The sequence below is a fragment of the Achroia grisella genome, unplaced genomic scaffold, assembly GCF_030625045.1.
Source record: "Achroia grisella isolate CSIRO2021 unplaced genomic scaffold, CSIRO_AGI_Agris_v1 utg517, whole genome shotgun sequence".
NCBI lineage: Eukaryota > Metazoa > Arthropoda > Insecta > Lepidoptera > Pyralidae > Achroia > Achroia grisella.
This window is the reverse complement of record NW_026712910.1, coordinates 815,961-834,656: the sequence shown is the minus strand read 5'-3', so window position 1 is coordinate 834,656 and position 18,696 is coordinate 815,961. Positions and strand designations below refer to the sequence as shown.

Sequence of the window (18,696 nt, the reverse complement as noted above, 5' to 3'; positions counted from 1 at the left end):
CCGAGTTCAAAACGGTTAAGCTTTTTCTATGATTAGCGTACAGTGAGAAACAAACAGAATATTTAAAAACGACTTTTTTTAATTTGGGAATGACATGGGTCGATTAGGATTTTATTATAGGTATATTAGTGTATGAGACACCTTCTCTGTATAAACAATGTTATTGTAGTTGTGTAGGTACGCATATCCTTATAGTTTATAGTTATACTGGAATGAAAAAATATTTCAATGTTGTATTTCTTTAATAGGCTAAACAGAATTAAAAAAATATAAGTAGCTGTACATACTAGAATACTTAGATACACTTATGTAAATTTACATATATTTATATTCAGATAAAGTAAAGAAATAATAAATTTAACGGATATTATCTCGCCTAGGTACATCATTTTTTGTTAATAGCTAAAATAAACATAACAAAATAGGAGTTTTGAGATTTGAGATGTATAACAGAACTACACACATAGAATATTAACTACTGATAAAAATTATATAAAGTGAAGCTTGAATCGTAACATGATCGGAGATAATGAAATACAATTCGTAGTTTTATGGTCTATTATTTCAGTTAAGTATAATATATATAAATAAGGAAATTTCAGCTTTCCACACCCACAATTGTTCTTCGATCGATCCTCTGTCCCATGCTATCACGGGATAGAGCTACAGGCTATGGTTGAAAATGACGACAGTCTGTAGCTCGGTATGAACACCAACTCCCAGCGGCGCCTTCAGACTAATGTCGTTACCGTCAGGCAGATGTGGCCCTCCATAAGACCTGATTCACTATATTAATAATATGCACTAACCGGGAAGATATAGATTTAAAACAACTGCTCCTAAGTCGTTCCGCAGGTTTAGAGTGCACTCTGCATTCGTCCCCATTTTCATCGTGTGAAGCTGTAAAGGATTTCAGCGGCCAACACCATACGTGATGTTGAAAAAAGCCTACTATAGACTTCTTCTACAATCATAAAGACGTTTTATTGTTTATTGACTCCCTTTCATACATTTCAGGTAAGCGCTCCACTGCACTGCGTTTATTAAGTAATGTCACACAATTTTTAATTTGACCATGTACAAAAACTTTTCGAGACCTTTACGAATTACGTAAACCAACTAATATTAGTGCAATTTGGACATTTACCTATCTATTATTTTTCGAGAACAAGACATTTCGTTATTGTAACATTGTGTAGCAATGTATAATATGTTTGTACATTCACTTATTTATAATTTGTCGATTAATTATGATCATTTGCCTTACAACATTGAATTGCACTCTTGTGTATGGTAGGCTATAGATAGAGTTGCATAAATTGTCCATGTAGATGATGAAACTCTTGGCGTGGCTGACCACAAATACCAGTGGTCTTCATTGTTCTTTGGTCACGAACTTGGCGATAGATCTGTCAAAAATAAGCCTGTTTTCAACTAACTTTTTCAATAAGCACTAAAATAAAAGGATATGATTGGAACAGGTAAGTTTAGGATAAAAACGAACGAACGAATTGTGTACTATGAGAAAATGGGTCTTATTGCGATCTGCGATCTAACGCACTCCACTACTAGTTGGACAATAGAAATGATTTTAATGTCACGCTCTAGGCTGTTTAATGAAATACAATAAGAATTTTGTTGCTTGAGATCAGATATTGGTGATAAAAAATAAATAATATAAAGATGGAGAAATAAATAAGAAAAATATAATCCTTATAAAACCAGTCAATATAATTTATAACATAACATAAAAAAATAATGAATTTATTATTACCTAAATTTTGCATTTGATGTCGACTAAGTATTGCAACAAAATTGTCTTCAACGGAAAAAATGTCTGGATCAGCCTCTTTCATTTCCAATTCAGCATCTGAAATAAGTTTTATTACTGAGTTTATTTATTCTACATTTGTAACTTTTAATTTTAAATCTACAACTCATTTAAATATTAACAACTGCGAGAATTGCTAACTATGTATATTGAATTAATATCCGCAACTCCTATTCACAGAAATTCTCAGATTTGCTACAAGTAACAATACATTTGTTACTTTTATTACATAATTACTATATTGTTTTTCTAAAACATTGGAGATATATTATGCTATATTCAGTAACGGATCTTACAATTAGCGATATTTTAAGAAAAGTACAATGACTCCTGTGTATTTTATATTTTGGTGGTATTAGGTGTAATTGCTATTAGGGTCTATCGATTTACAAAGTTTCCTTGAAATCTATTCATAAATAAATTATTAATCGTCAAATACTTTTATACATATGATATGAATAAATATTTTGCATTGGAGTCGTAGCGGGGTAATCCTAAAGATTGCTACGCACATCATACTATGTATCTTCGTATCGTATATCTACGCAGCTACGATTATACCAGGCTACGATAACGACTTGTGTGTAAAGGCCTTATATATAAAAATGTAGGACACGATGTTTGTTGGGGACTAAACCCGATATTACTTTATATTTCTTTCTATGAAATTATTTTTTTATAAATAGTAGTAAATTTGGTTTAAATTTACTATTTTATCTTGATAAGTGATCCTCCATATTTATTTATTTATCAGGTTTGTGAATTTCACCGTAATCCCCGGTACTACTAATCCGATTTTAATCGCGTAGACTGAAGAAATGATTGATAATAGAGCAAAGTGACCTGAGTGCTATAGAGGACATCAATATTTACAAAAAAAATCAACGATACCATATATCCTTACAGTATGCCACAAAAACTACTTTTTCATGGTAAAATATGCGATGATAACGCCAGTACAAGACTAGGTAATATTATTGGTACCTATAAAAAAATGGACAAACGTGTGAGGCTGTGGCGGCTAGTATAATATAAATGAAGATTAAAAACGAGTAACACTTACATGGATGTAGGGTAATGAGCGTCGTCGGTTCTTCGATTATAACTTCCGTTATGTTTGTAGAACTTATCACAGTTGTTGGGACAAGAGCTAAAAATATAAGTAATCACAAAAAATACTTTAGTAGGGGTTTATACATTATAATAAATACCTATTATTATAAAACTTCATTGCTAGTTGCTTTTATCCTGTAATTTCACAGCCTAATCTCATTTTACATAAGAAACACATATTACAGTAAAGAGTTCAAATTTACGCAGAGAACTTTGTACAGTCTGCCTCTGATAAAATAGCACTAAGAATTAATAGAAAATTCCTGTAAAGTCTTAAATTAACTAAAGACTAATAAAAAACGACTTACTATAAAGTGTTACGTCATCTCGCGTAGAGCCAAGCGAATTCTCCGCGTAGCAATAATATGGGCCAATGTCTTCACGAGATATATTGTTAATCTTGAGTGTCGCTGTATGTTTATAACTTACTGATATTATGCTTGTTTGATATTTAGTGTCTGTAAGTAGTTAGGTTAGAATGAAGTCTCAAGTGCTGAGAAGTATTTGTAGAAGGTAATATTTAACAATCCTGTTTTTATAAACAATAAAAAGTCACACAAAGTCAGATAATTAAGAAGATAATACAGCGCTATTTCATGGCTAGGGCAATGTGTCATACAAGAATAATAAATAGTCCAGAACAATTCATATAACGCCATCTAGTTCCAATGTAAGCAGAGCAGTTGCTAAGTATGTACATCTTCACTCTAATCCAGTAGTTAAATCCTACTAATCTTTAAGGAGAGTTATTATTCACATATTGCAAAAATGGCAGAAGAATTAAATAAACCTGTTGTTATGAATATTCGATTGGTATTTAACACAATATGACAGTAATGTAATTTTCATTCGCCTTGTTGGTTCTTCTTTTTAATGAATAACAAGTACCTTACTAATTAATTATGTATTTATTGAAGCAAATTTTAATTATAACACACGAAAACAAATCACAGTTCTATGTAACAACATACTTTAATGTAATTGATGGGGTGAAATGATGATGACGGTAAACATATTTTAAACTACCTGCCTCCGCGACCTCGTCCGCGTGGAATTTAACTTCAACTAAAATAAAAGTAACCTAAGTTACTCCTTATTATATCAGCTACGTGTCAAAAAAGTCCTGTCATAATCGGTCCAGCCATTTCAGAGAATAGCCGGAACAAACTCTCCAATTTTATTTATATCAATATGTAAAATAAATGGTAAATGTTATTCGCTCCCAATCTATTTAAGATTAAAGTGATATAAAAATAAATGCAACAGATTTAAGTTTTATTAAGAACATTTGACTTTAATCTCAGTTTTAAGAGCATTAATAAGTTATAATGTCTCAGGTGTAGACGGCAGGTTAGCTATAAATTCATGACCAATCAATAGATTCCAAACTTAGATTTCGAGCCAGTTGAACGTTTGGTTAGATATCTACTCGTATCTATTGACAGCTTAGTTGAACTACGGATTAATTTGTCATCCAACGCACGGTCTGGTTGAGTTAACATGGCACTACAACAACCCCAGGGGATGACCGCTCTCAACGTTGCCTTACCATCAACCGTTTCGTGACTTCAATGAATTATAGGCGATCTGATACTTAAGTTTAAGGTTTAAGGTAATAATCATGTTGCATTCAACACTAATAATTTTTAACTGACTGTCCAATTACAAGTTTCTCAATTCGAAGGTAAGTTTTAATAATTAGTGGGTTAAAAAAATATATAAGAAAAAGTATATATTTGTAAATTATTTCTTCGGAGAATTCTACGCCATCGAATTTATATATTTTATACAATGACGAATGGGTAGTGGTCGACCGTCTAAAATAAGGACTTTAGAATTTTAAATTTTTTTTCAAAGTCTATAAAAACTATTTTGGTAGTGCTCATTTTTTTATCTCTGGTAATAATTCACACAACGTCGTCTAGTCCCAAGTGTTGTAGTTTTATTTTTATATGTAATAATAATAATAATAATAATAAAAAAAATATTTGCAATAGATTTTGGGTACATACATATATGATGTTATACAAAAACATGGCCCTTGCAAAATCTGCTTATATCAAGCGTACAAATCTTAAGTTAATTAAATTATCGATTGTTTATAATAATTATGAATTATGTAATTAGGTAAATAGAAAATAGAGGAAAAATACTAGGAATACAGGTATTTTACATAGGTATGATTGTTAAGAAGTTGAAGTATAAACAAAATTGTATAATAAAAGAACTATAAATTTAAATACAAATTTAGAATAAAAAATACATTACTGATTAGCCAGTACAGTATGCAACACCAAGTTAACAGAGCCTGTATTATTATTACTATACAACTGATACAAATACATAAATACATTTTTTTGTAAATACATACATAATATACATAAAAAATGCCCAGACCGATACAAACATGTGTTTGTACCATACGAGGATTAGTACTAAATTAGATTAGTATAATACTTAATTACTATTAATTAGTGTTACTACTTACGATCTGTCAATTTATTTTCATCAATGTGAGTCCAGTAAACGTCTGGTATTGGATTAGCTTCAATTCTGCATCGTAGTAGTACGGTGTCGCCGATATAACCTCCTATCATCTTCTGCATCATACTAGCGGAGGGGGCGCCTGATTGTTTATAATTAAATTATTTGTAGTTGAGTATAGAAATATATTTTTTTTTAAATACATACATTAAAGACAAAAATCAATAATAACAATTTCATGTACACAAATGTATGCATCGTGCGCGGCCTCGAATCCGCGACAATTGGAAGCAAAAAAATCTTTAAGGAAACAGTATTATTCTAAATGTAATAGACCCCCGTGGATAGATAACTAGACAAAAGCTTATATTTTACATCAACTCTTGTTTGGTGGAAAATTACAGAGCTTTTGTATAAACATGTATACATAAAGCTCTTAAGTTTATTAAAGAGAATTGTGTTAGAGAGCTTCGTGAGGTATGAGGTTTCTCACCTCACTTTACACAGGTATTGTGTAAATAAATGCTAATTACCTATATACATAGAATATATTTAACATCACGACGAAATGTACTTACATAATATTGTTTGCGATTGTTTTCATGCTTACCTTACATTACCTATATCAATTTACTGGAAAAAAAATATACCATGTTGTTTTCGTGACCTAATTCAAGTTTGGGTATGCAACATTTTACAGTGATATTATTAAGCCGTCAAGACATAAACAAACAACATCTTCCTCATATTATAGAAAGAATTAAAACAAAATTACAACAAAATTTAGTTATATTACGTAAATTTAAATAAAAATTGACAACGACATGTAACAAAAGGAACAAAATGAAGTTTATTAAGGACGGCCTTATCGAGAGTAACGATCTCTAATACTGGGACCTTTGTATGGAGAGGAATAAATAAAGTAACTGGTAACAAGTATATTCCACGGTAACATCTAAAGATTGCTTACAACAGCAAAATTGCCTTGATACTAAAATTTAACAAATGTATGTAGCATAAATATAAGTTGTCTCTAATATCTCATCAGAAAAAATGCAGAATCAAATATCGATAATGTGGTGTTCCTTTACCGTCTTACTCTAAATCGGTACCTCTAATAAGCAAAATATTCTCACACTACAGAAAATAATGCTAACTTTGTTGTGATACAAAATGATATAGATAAATTTTAACAATAAAAATACCACATGTCGTAAGATGAAGAAGATGCCAGAGATATCTTTAAACAGCCGACAAAGTATTGCCAACAAATATCGAATACTTTTGATCCTACGCACTCCTAATATTCCTGAAGACTATAGATTATAGAAACTCCCTCATTTTACTAATAACAATATGCTATTTTGCCACAAAGGTATGTTCTAAAAGTAAAATCTCTAAGTAGAGTAGCACAAGCAGTTTACTAACATAATACATGTAGAAGAATCCGCTTGCTAACCGAAGGGGGGACTCCGTTAGTGGCTATACAGAGGAAGGCTCCGTTGAGTTCACGCCCCACTGAGGTTATGTTTAACCAAACGCCACTCCATTTGGTCACTGCAACATACTTATAATTAACTAATAGCCTCGATATCATAAGTATTTCTGGTATAATTATCAGAAAATATATAAATAATAAATTTCATTATATAGAGTCGACTAAATTTGAGAACTTATTATAGAAATAGTTTTCAAAAAGAGCGACCTTGGAAATCTAGGTATTTGAAATAACTTAGGTATCTAGCTTTTATGTACACAAATTTAGTATAAATCGCTATTTACTAGTGTAAATTTTTTCACTACTAGAATATATAAAACTTTGATGAATACTTATATGACGAAAACAAATACGCGCCATTTTGGTCTTCAATTCTTATTTCGGTGGAGTCTTCCCTTCTCCAGGTGATGGTAGGTTGGGGTGTACCCGAGGCGGAACAGTACAACGTAACATTATCACCTTCATGTACTGTTACCTCGCCACTGCTCCCAGAGTCGACTATATCTGGAGGCACTAAAGGAAAATATTAAAATCGTATCATTTACTTTTACGTAGGTAGGTACAGAAAGGCTTTTATGTCGTAAATTTTTAATAGATTCTATATTTGTTTACAGGTTACTAAGTACGTACGTAATTAGGTACTTAAGGAAAAAGTAGAGCCACTTTTATCGGATGTTATGAGTATTAATTATTACTAGAATGCTTTTCATTATTATATTTAATGGACAGATAAAAGGAAAATAGCAAAATAAACTGTTTTATTACTGCTTATTATTAAATACATGCATAATATGTAGAAGTTCGTGACATGTTAGATGACCTGGTGAGCCCAGCAGGTTAGCACACCGCTTTATTTTATAATCTCGCCGGTTCGATTTCTCGCTCGGTAACAATTTTATTCCTGTGTATGATTATTTGTATCGTTGAATATTTTCTATGTACTATGTATTCATACAAAACAGTAAGTAAGTATTTATATCAGTACCCATAACACAAGCTCAGCTTAGCTCGAAGCTAGACTACTGCTGCTGCTATGTGAATTATTCAGGATTATTATTATTAATAATAGTTATTTATTGTTAGATACTAAAGTACATTTATGATATCGAACGTATAAAAGGATGATTTCTAAAGTATAGTTATATATACATATGTAAAAGTATTTTATTGGATAATATTATATTATTATTATTATATTGTGTTATTTTCTCAGCTTTTTCTAGATTTTTACGCTTTGTGACGTATACTACACTTACGGGCCGAAATCAAGTAAGAGCAGTATGTGTCTGTGTGTGTGAGTGGGTACTTGAAAGACAGAAAGAAAGACTTTACTTATTGTCGCAATTTTCATTTTTATGTGACTGGGACATTCATTATTATTTATTTATTGTTGTTTTAAAATCCATAAAAGTACTCACCAAAAACCTGAACATGATGTGTCTGTGTAATCATAGGGTCGGTGTTGATTTGACACATGTAGTAACCTCTATCTGAAAACCGTACGTCCCTTAAAATCAAGGCCCACGCCTGTGGATCCCCATGACTGACACCTACCCGATGGTTCTTTGTAATTACATGCGGACCTATGGTTAAAATGGTCTGTGTATCCACTCGTAACCATGCCACCTAGAGAAAAGTAAATTGCTTTGTAAGAAAATAAAAATAATCACGCTCAGAAATAATCTAACTAATTTAATATTTAGGACACAAAATAGAAAAACATACGTATGTACGTTTCTCTATATAGGGAAGAATTATAATCATATATAATATATACAGGAAAATTAGAGAAGGCAATGTAATTACAGTAATGTTTTCAAAATAAATTAAGCATGGTTAAATCTGAAGTCGCGTATATGTACTGAAATACCTACTTATATATCCGAAGAATTGAAACTATAGAATAAACGGAAATCATTAGAAAATGCATGCGAAACCATAAAAATTATATGTGAATTAGTGCCTTTTTTGGAGGATTAGTCTTTTTTCTAGACGGTGACAATATCGTATCAAACATCAAGGCGAACGTAACATTTCGCTCGCTGGGTATATTTGAATTCAAAGTGGCTGAAGGTGAGCCTACTGCATGCCATCGGATTATTTTTCGGTTCCTTTACTGGAGAGTCAGTTAAAAATATAAACTGACTCTTAAAGTATTTTGTTCTGTTTCCGCCAGATATTACCGCACGTTCATTTAAGTAAGTCGGTGTAAGTCGGAGTAGTAAACCACTAGGTCACAAAGCCGACGCTCTCAATAGCACTATAGATTAAAACGGAAACTACAAATTGGTTAATTAAAAATCATATAATATTTAATTACAGTCAAAATACATAATCATTTCAGTATACAATACTTACCATATGACTTACTCTGCTAATTACATATTTTAATATCATTATAAAATTGCCCGTTTCCATTGTGGATTCAATATAGGTACATCATTAAATCGTGATTTGGTGCAAACGAGCTGGAACTTTGCTAATGAGTTCATTGAAAGGGTCTTTCATTGGATGTGAACGATTAACATTTAAGATAATTCATGTTGCACAAAGGGTTTAAACAATGGATCAGGTATTTAATCAACAAAGAGGTAGTACTGGCTCTTGAAATTGCGTTCACGTTCATGTTTTATGGTAGTAAAGTGATTTAGTATTATTCAACTGAAGATTTAGATCCTATCAGGATAAACTTAACGTACATTATAAACTTTTTTACAATGATTAACTCGAAACTCAATTCCAATGAATAGAAACAAAGAATAAATTTCCAGTATATCGTTAGTTAAAAAAGTAATATTATTATAATACCTTGTAGTTCTGTAAGTTTTCAATTTTACAGGTAAGTGCGGCGTCCCGGCCCACTACTACTGTCACATTCGTACCATACACCAAGAATCTCGGTTCATCTGCAAAACGGTATCTATATAAGCACTTACATGCAAATAAATAAAGTGCACTTTAATTTTGTATTGATTAAATTAATTTGTATATTCTGTAGAAAGTATTACAATACCTACCAAATACCTACAGCAATTAACATCCCTATCTCCATTCTAAGTAGGTATCCTATGAGTTTCTGACACGTCTTTCAATTAAAACGACATTTAGGGACATCATAATGATTCTGTTGTGTTTGAATTTTTAAAATTTGTATAAACATAAACTTTAATTTTTTACAAAAATAATATTGGATGAAATTTGGGTTCCGACGTTCATTCGATTAAAAAGAGAATGAATGTTATGTGTTTTTAAAATCATCCCAAATATATTATTCCAAACATTATTTTTATTTCTTAAACATTAGTAAAATAAAGCTGATATTTTTATAGAATAATATATAGTAGTACCACAGATAATATAATATTACATAGTAGTACTAACTTTAGCTGTTTTCAACATTCCTTTAGAACTCTCATAAAAATATTTCACTAAGTAGCTTTACAACATTTTAGTAGAGCATAAAGTCGTATTATATCTAGGTAAGCACAAGTAGATGTCTACTTTATTTATTTGGCTGAAAAGGCGTCCGATAAATATTCTAATACAAAGACATAATTCGTGTTTTTTCAGGTCACGTAGTATATGTAAGTACCTACCTACAATGATTATATGAATTACAATAAGTACTAATAATAAAATAAGCAACGAATTTGACGAAATCTCGTACCTAGATACTAAATGTCTATTTAGAAAGTACTCACCTAAATTGTATCCATTTATTTTGGATCGATCAGTATCGGGTTTTCATAATTCAATGAGATAGGACAATTCGTTTTCTCCTTTCGCGCGCATTTTCGTCCGTAATCGGCTTAGCAATGGGAGAAAACGTTACGTTACGAAAAAGGGTAAATGAAATTTTAACAAAACATATACAACATTCGATGTTCTTTCTTTATAGCGAAAACGATAAATAAAGTAACACACTTTGTAGCTTTAACTGTACCTAAAAGTTTAACACAAAAAATGTAACAATCATTTTTTTCCTCGAAATGCATTCAGCCCGAAATCCTTTATTATTTCTTCTTCCCTCACCACATCTAAATATTTTTTAAAGATGTGACAGGGAATGGACGTTTGACTGTACAGCCTAGAAATGTCCTGTCGGGCACAATTATACCTTGTTCAGTAACTATACGTACTATTTACTGATTATTGATGTAATGTTTATAACTGTTGGATATGCAGTGAAAAAGATCTAGCCATGGTGACTAGGTCGTAGTCTTTGAGTATTTATATAAAATGAGCTACTCGCCCCGGCTTTGCACGGGTGTACAATTGTACATATACTATTCTATATATATATATATATATATATATCTTAATCTTGAATCCTACAATCTATTAAAAAACCGCTTCAAAATCCGTTGCATAGTTTTAAAGATTTAAGCATACATAGGGACGGACAGATAGCGACTTTGTAATAATAATGAAGAAAGTCTAGACGATGCACTACGTAAAAGAATAAGTTCACATATAAGTGGGACAAATAAAGAGCGGTAAGGTAGCTTCACTTCAATTTTAAATTGTTATCTATCGATAATATGTCGAAAATTTGGTATGAAATAATATTAGATTTGAGGTAGGTACACTCAATTTCAAAGTTTTTCCACATGGTGCGTTAAAAACAATTAAATTTTCATTTTCACAATTGTAGGTAGGTAGTTTTAGTACGGTTAAGGATATAGGTAATTGGAGGATCTCAGATAGATATCAGACAGATAGAAGGATATCAGAACCTTATCAACATTATTGCAATTGATTATTATATACCTACCTACCCGTATTCCTGGTTACATGATAGTTTCAAATGTATAGACAAATCGTAAGAATTTAGAATTTATAGAAGCATATGCGGGAATTAGTAATGTGGAGCGAATTATTACAAAAATATAGGTACTACTATTTAAAGTATTTTTGGTAAATCATGTGATTTGTGGCTAAAAAGAGAGAGCGAGTTCGTTTGGATACCATAAACAAAAGCCTAGTAAGATGTTGTAGCTATTCCTCCGGAATGGGAATCCACGACGCATACGAGCGTCATTTAATGACCTGATGTTGATTGTGCTATTTATGTTTGTATACAATAAATGATGGTTGCCTCTTATTATCAGGTGTGCCATCAGATTATTGTCACATTAATTGGATAAAAAAAACTTAAGTTAACCCATTCCATATAAAAAGGTATCACTGAAATCTATATAACTTTAGTGAAAATATTATACAATACTAGCATATTGAAAACACTTCGAAATGGAGTACATATATTTTTCGGTCGGTTGAATATTTTATTATTATAAATACTCGGTTAAGTTGTAATTGTGTGACGGCTGCCAAAGTATAACTAGGTACATACTAGAATAAATATATTAGTCAAATTCTTATTACCTTTCGCGTAGATGATGCAAAATAGAAAAGCCAAAACAATAAACTTGTACACATTCATACTGTCAACAGTTAGGTAATTATAAGAGTATAAAATTAAAAAGTAGAGCATAAAGTTTCTTAAATTCATGAACAAAAATCACTTCTTTTGTTATATATTCTGAGATTCATTCGTGTAGAATTTTCTGCGGAAGGAGTTTACGAGTTCAGGAAAAGCAATCACTTCACGCTCAATTCCTATCAAGTATTTTTTCCAACTGACGGACACGACTGCTAGGATAGAAAGGCAACGCTACGCGCAAGCGCCAACTGTACTTTTACTTTGATTGAATAAAATATCTTAGGTGACTTGCAGTGTCTTCAACAGACCAGAACAGTGTAACAAAACTAATAAACTAATTTAGAATTAGTTTCGAAAGTTTTTATACATATCAGACTATACCTTCTCGCAATATCCCTTGTATTCGAGTTACCCCGTTTTAAGTTTCAAACTTTACCTTACTTACTTCTTTTTTATTATTCTTACTCACTACTGGTATCAAGTAAACGTGAATTAGTTTTTAAATTTTTACTCTTATTCTTTGAAGTTAGCGGTTCAGTTATAGATCTCAAATCAATGTATAGATATCAAATCAATGACATAATTACCTTATAAAATATATTATGGGTAGAAACTATATTATCACAATTACAAAACATTATGTAACCATTGTAAGAAACTCGATTAAATATTTATTTATAATTCAATTCAATTCAAATAAATTGCCCTGTTTTAATATTTAAAATAATTTCCTTTGTAAATTTTGCCTTCAACGTTCTTTCGTTCATTTCGTACCATTTATTTGTACTTACTTCGCTCATCTTAAATTGTTTTAGTTTCACAGTTACATTATTAAATCGATTCTAAGAAAAATAATTGCTTAAAATATAATACCGGGCGAAGGAATGTGACGACGCCGCGACGCGACTAAGAAGGGGAGAAGCAAAACTTTATCAATTTTACGATAATTTGGAAGTAATTCGCGTAGGGCGTCTATAAAAAAAACTACAGCAATATTTATCATTCTATACCGTATGATTTATTAAACGCTGCATTGTTTAGTGTGTTTCGATGATAGAATATACCTACCTATTATAAGTTTGATGCATGACAATGTGTATGGTTCACAAAAAAAAACTAAGTTTTTATACACTCTCATTTTTAATTCCCTTTTATACTTTTATGTGTAATATTTTACTGTTCCTGTAACGTTTCAGGATATAAATCTTAGGTATGAAAGGAAGACACTCCTGAAAAACTAACATCATAAAATCAATGATTTGGTTTTAGCCATAGGTTTATTAATTTTCCAGTATCTAATTACCCGAGGCAAACATTGTAAAGTCGTCTGCGGGGTCTCAGCTATTTCAACCGGAAAGTACTACCATTGTAAGCTTTTTCGATTGTAGAGTTCGATTAAGCAGTGAAATTACAGGATACGAAGTGTCATAACATCTTAGACCTCCTGATTGGTATCGCACTAGTTGTATAACAGGCGTCACATGATAATGTTTCTATTGGTGCTATTCCAATTATTTAAAGAAATCGAAGGCGTTAGGTCTATCTAACCTAAAAATGCAGAATACTTTCAGTACTTTATCAGGAATATTATGTTTTAAATAAGAATTACATGTACATATTATTTTAATATTCTTAGATTTATTTTACATAGAATATTAGGTAGCCTTGTCTAATTCGTATTTATGTCAATTGAATTCTAATCTTCCGCCCTCAGGCTCGCTAAGTCGGTTTAGGTTGGTGATTAATTATACCGATGTCGAGGCTTTACTGTAAACAATGCTGAATTCTAAAATGAATACTACATACAATTTTGCTTAACTATAGGTAGATGTATTATTTATCGGTTGGTCAGCAAATATTACCTGTCTCTAATTCGCAAAGGGAATTAGATGGATGTGTATTATTTTTAGATCATCCGAACCATAAAAATAGTATTCCAAAACGCGACTATTAGGTACGTTTTATCATACCGCCTAACCCTTATAACAGGAATTTTTATAGTCCGCTGATAAATTTATCATTTGCTGTGACTATACATAATACTAATACTAATTATACAGAACAATTCACACAATGCAATCTAGTACCTACTGTAAACTACTGAGAAAAATACTTAGATATTTTTGTTGTAAATACTATACATAATAAATAATATAGATTGTAAATACTTTTACTTACACTAAAAACATTTTCACTAATAGGTACGTGCTAATACAAACTTTGATATCGTGTCAGACTACAATCCGTGACTATTGGCTGCAAGGCTAAAACATAAGGCTATCGACTATCATATATGCATACAAAAATAAAAATTGGGGATATTTTGATAAAAAATAAAATACTGACTGTATTTTAAATTTTAACAAAATATTAAATAGTAAAACTCTTGTTGATTAATTATATTTAGTTAACGTGATGGTTCACTACTAAAGTTGTGCCCTAAACTAGGTACGTGGCGTGGGTGCAGCAGTTTCAGTATAATGTCGTTGATTACGAAGTTGATTCCGGACACTGTATATTGTAGACAAGATACAGTGTGAGGAAACTTTGTCTACAGAAAATATATACTAATAAAATGCATATTATTTCTTACATTGACACATAAATTTTACGTATTATTCAATTTATTCACGCAAAGCTCTAATAAAAATAATAAAAATGATATTATCCAACCAAAGAACAGTATTACGTAACAACCAGTATAATTTTGCGTATTGATAGGTTGATGACCCACATTATCTTTACGTGATATTTTTATATTTACATTATCCTTGTATGTTTTATCTGGAAAACCAGCCTCTACTAATTGTCTCAATACGTGGTTAACAGACTTAGCTAGGGGCGAATATTTCTTGAAAAATATTACGGTGGGACTGCTAACTATTCTTTGTGACAAGATATGAGCTCTAATATTATATTTCCTGATTATTGCGGTTGCGGTTTCCAAATTCATTGCTAACACGAATTGCAGTCCATCATTTAATTTAAGTAAAGTCGGTATGATATCAGCGGTCTTTAACTCTTGCCACCCTTCATATATTAAAGGGTAATCTATATAGTAGTCCTTTAAAGCCGCGCCACCTCCAAAGCGATATTGTGCTTTGTATGCCTCTTCTATAGTTTCTATTTCTGCATAATAATAGTTGTTCTGTAAGGATGTTATAAGGAATACTTGGTAAGTAGTTCGTAACAAAAAACAGTACCACATCCACAGCATTACTATAATTAATGCTCTTAGCTTTCTCGGTAGATATGTAGCCGGCAAACCCATAAAAATCATCCAAAAGTAGAATATAGGCTCATATAACTTAATGCTTTGGTTGAACTTGCTCCAAAATTGATTTCTTATAAAAACAGTACAAATAACAACAAACACAAAACTAATAATCACCACCACTTGAGTTGATGCTTTATATGGATACAGCAACTTTAATGATGAGTGTTTCATACTTGCATGATGCGTAATCCAAACTATTTTCGTTGCGTAGTAATCTATTGACATTTGAAAATAGGAAAATCTGGAGAGAGTTAGCGCTCCAGAAGTCATGGAAAAATTTGCTACATCATCATAAACGTCTGCTAATGATCCGAACCAGTAGCCGTCTTTTCCAAGTCTTCCCCATCCGTCACCACGACGTGGGGTCATCATAATAAGAGTTGCATTTAAGCCGTCGGCAATTAAACGTAACAAATCGCCATCTGCGCCCCTGGGCTTGCCATGTTCAATTTTCATGTAAGGTGTTCGTGCGAACGTTGAAACTGTAATCGGACATTTATACAAATTTGCCAACTTTATAGGAAACATTCCTTTGCATTCTGTTTGATTAATATTTAGGCAATTATTCAAACTATTCAACTTGTATGGTCTTATACTGTGGCAGTTTTTGTCAAATTGGTAGACGTAACCATTTAATTCTTTACTGTTCGCGTGGTGTTTTATAAATACAACATTTATTATTTTGTGACTCCAAAAGACGTCTGCAGCTTCTTCTTCATCACAATGTGCATTTATTTTTGATTCACATATAATTATATATTTGCCTGTATTATCTAATTCGTGTACACTCATTGAATCAAGTAAGTTTATAATTTCTGTGATAGTATCTCCAAATAAAACGAATTGATGTGTTTGGTGTACGTGTTGTGGGTGTGCGAAGCCATGTACAATAATTTGACTTTTTTCATATGTTGATATAAATTTCTGAACTCCATGAATGATAGCAGAATTAAAAAAAACTAACGTTATATATCGCCATTCGAAGTTGTGATATGCTATATTAGCGGCACCTCTTGCTAGTTTGGTCAATTCAATTTGTTCTGCAGGTAACAATTCGTCGGTGTTTATAAACATGGTGATAGTTTATTGCACATAATGATTTGTTATGAGGTTGTAATGTGTGACATGTGATGAGTCCGAGCCGGTAGATTGATATCTATAGCAAATGCACGGCGTATGGCATGATTGCCTTCGCCGATAGTAACTATAAAATTTATCCATCACAAACGTTTTTATTTTATGGAAGTGAAGTAAACATAAAAACTAAATGGAGATTTAAGTACTAATTCATGTCGCTGTTCAATGTTGAAACAGATTATTAGAGATAACTAACAAAGTTACTATAAATATGGATTTTAGAAAGAAACTTGTTTGCATCGAATCTCCAAGTCTACTTATAGACTAGAAGGACGTAGAAATAAACAGAGCGAGAATATACCTCATTTGTCTAATAGTACCTTATTATTAATTACTCTTTTTATTATTATTATTATTAGTTACCTTATTTCAAATTACAGGTTGAACATAGTTTCAAGTATATGTTGCTTACAAAATTACGGTATAATCTAATTTCTCCATTATTTACATTTCTGTGGCAGAAAATAATTTAAAACTTCACATTTGTATATGTGTAATGCGAGCACGATCGGGCTAATCTGTTAGTCTTTATTACAGTTCGAACCATGTTATTAATGGCACGAACTAAAGCAATTACGATAAAAATCGCATTAAAATAGAATAAATAGTAATTTCGCAATTACATTTCAAGGCGCTCCACAAATGTGGACATTTTACCATTCATATGCTTGAGTGCCATCACTATGGTAAATATATAACATAAAAAAACATTACCATGGACATTCTTACAAGAACCTATGGTTCTTAAATTGTAAGGCATAATTCTATACTCAAGTCTTGTAATCGTCGTAGATTATCGATATATGTGTATTATTGATATATGTGTAACTGCTGGTACCCGCTATCAAAAACTAAAGTTTCCCCTTTGCAGCGCAGTTGATATAAAGTGATAAAGAAAACTACTCGCTTAGCTGAAAAAAATTATATTTTATGAGAAATTATAATTTACAATATTTCATTCAGGCATCCATCTTCAGTCGGAACTTAAGCTAAAATTCTCACAATCTCACGCAAAAGGTAAAGCAACGTTAGACTATAATATAGTTTAGCAATATTTTGTGTAGTCATCGCCCAACCGTAAAAACAAACAGGTAAGAACCACGCCAGTACACGTATTCAGTCCATTCGTAAGGAAGATACGAATGAGCGGGCGAGCGGGCGCGCGGCGGCCACACCAACCACAAACTACTCACTGATACGACAAAATACAATGTGCTTTGTATATTTGCAATAATATTCCAAACCACGCACTGGGTTTAAATAAAATCCATCTTACGAATATAAAATCGATTCAATAAAACTTATCTAATTCACAAACCACCCGCTTCTTAGTATAAATACAGCCGAAAACGACAATTCACGACTACAAAGCACACGAGCCGCCCCGCGCCCGCTTCCATCCCCGCCGACGCCTGTGGCCACACTGACCCCTCTGGGCCCAAAACTAGTTCACAATATTGCTGTACAATTGCACAAAAGAAATATAGTTTCTATGTACAGGGCATACACAGAGATTGCACTTCAGTGGGTAACATCAATAGAAAGTTTTCCAATATTGTGCGCTAAGTTTCAACTTCACATTATTTTGAGCATTTCAGACAGCTGTATATTTAATTAAAGCATACAGTTTTGCTATTGACAGTATCGAATGTCACGGTGCGCTTAACCTGTCTCGATATGCTTAGATAATAAGAATGTATAAAGTAAAGACACAACAACGAATAAGTTAAATGTTATACAATATATATCATCAAAATAGAAACTTTGTTTCTTACTATATGTCATTAACTAAATTGTAACACGAAGCAACACACTAAACTAAGCATAATAGTACAATAAAATACTCTAAAATATGGAAAACAATTATAAACATATGTATAGTTAGTGCTTTACGTTTACAATAAAAAAAATGC

General features: G+C 31.7%; 3 protein-coding genes across 3 annotated transcripts in view; all 3 read right to left on the bottom strand.

The window, feature by feature from the left end:
• Window positions 1-18,696, bottom strand: part of LOC131847263 (guanine nucleotide-binding protein G(q) subunit alpha) — a 206,907-nt gene that overhangs the window by 167,458 nt on the left and 20,753 nt on the right. The window lies entirely within an intron of this gene.
• On the bottom strand, window positions 1,244-12,396 carry LOC131847273 (lachesin-like). The gene is made up of 10 exons (XM_059196804.1): window positions 12,312-12,396; window positions 9,735-9,832; window positions 8,345-8,552; window positions 7,284-7,439; window positions 6,857-6,985; window positions 5,433-5,570; window positions 3,253-3,402; window positions 2,895-2,981; window positions 1,775-1,870; window positions 1,244-1,409 (listed from the first exon to the last, which is right to left on the bottom strand). Exons 1-10 carry the CDS (start codon window positions 12,367-12,369, stop codon window positions 1,390-1,392), a joined length of 1,140 nt encoding a protein of 379 aa, XP_059052787.1. The 5' UTR covers window positions 12,370-12,396; the 3' UTR covers window positions 1,244-1,389.
• Window positions 14,777-16,720, bottom strand: LOC131847294 (uncharacterized). Its single transcript, XM_059196837.1, is given in 2 exon segments — window positions 14,777-14,920; window positions 14,963-16,720. Coding segments are annotated over 2 exon segments (1,902 nt in total).

Coding starts and splice junctions, on each gene's coding strand:
- LOC131847273 (XM_059196804.1), bottom strand. CDS start 12,369: ATGAATGTGTACAAGTTTATTGTTTTGGCTTTTCTATTTTGCATCATC. Junction 1,871..2,894: donor GCTCATTACCCTACATCCAT/GTAAGTGTTACT, acceptor AACTTATTTCAG/ATGCTGAATTGGAAATGAAA. Junction 1,410..1,774: donor ACATCAAATGCAAAATTTAG/GTAATAATAAAT, acceptor TATTTTTGACAG/ATCTATCGCCAAGTTCGTGA.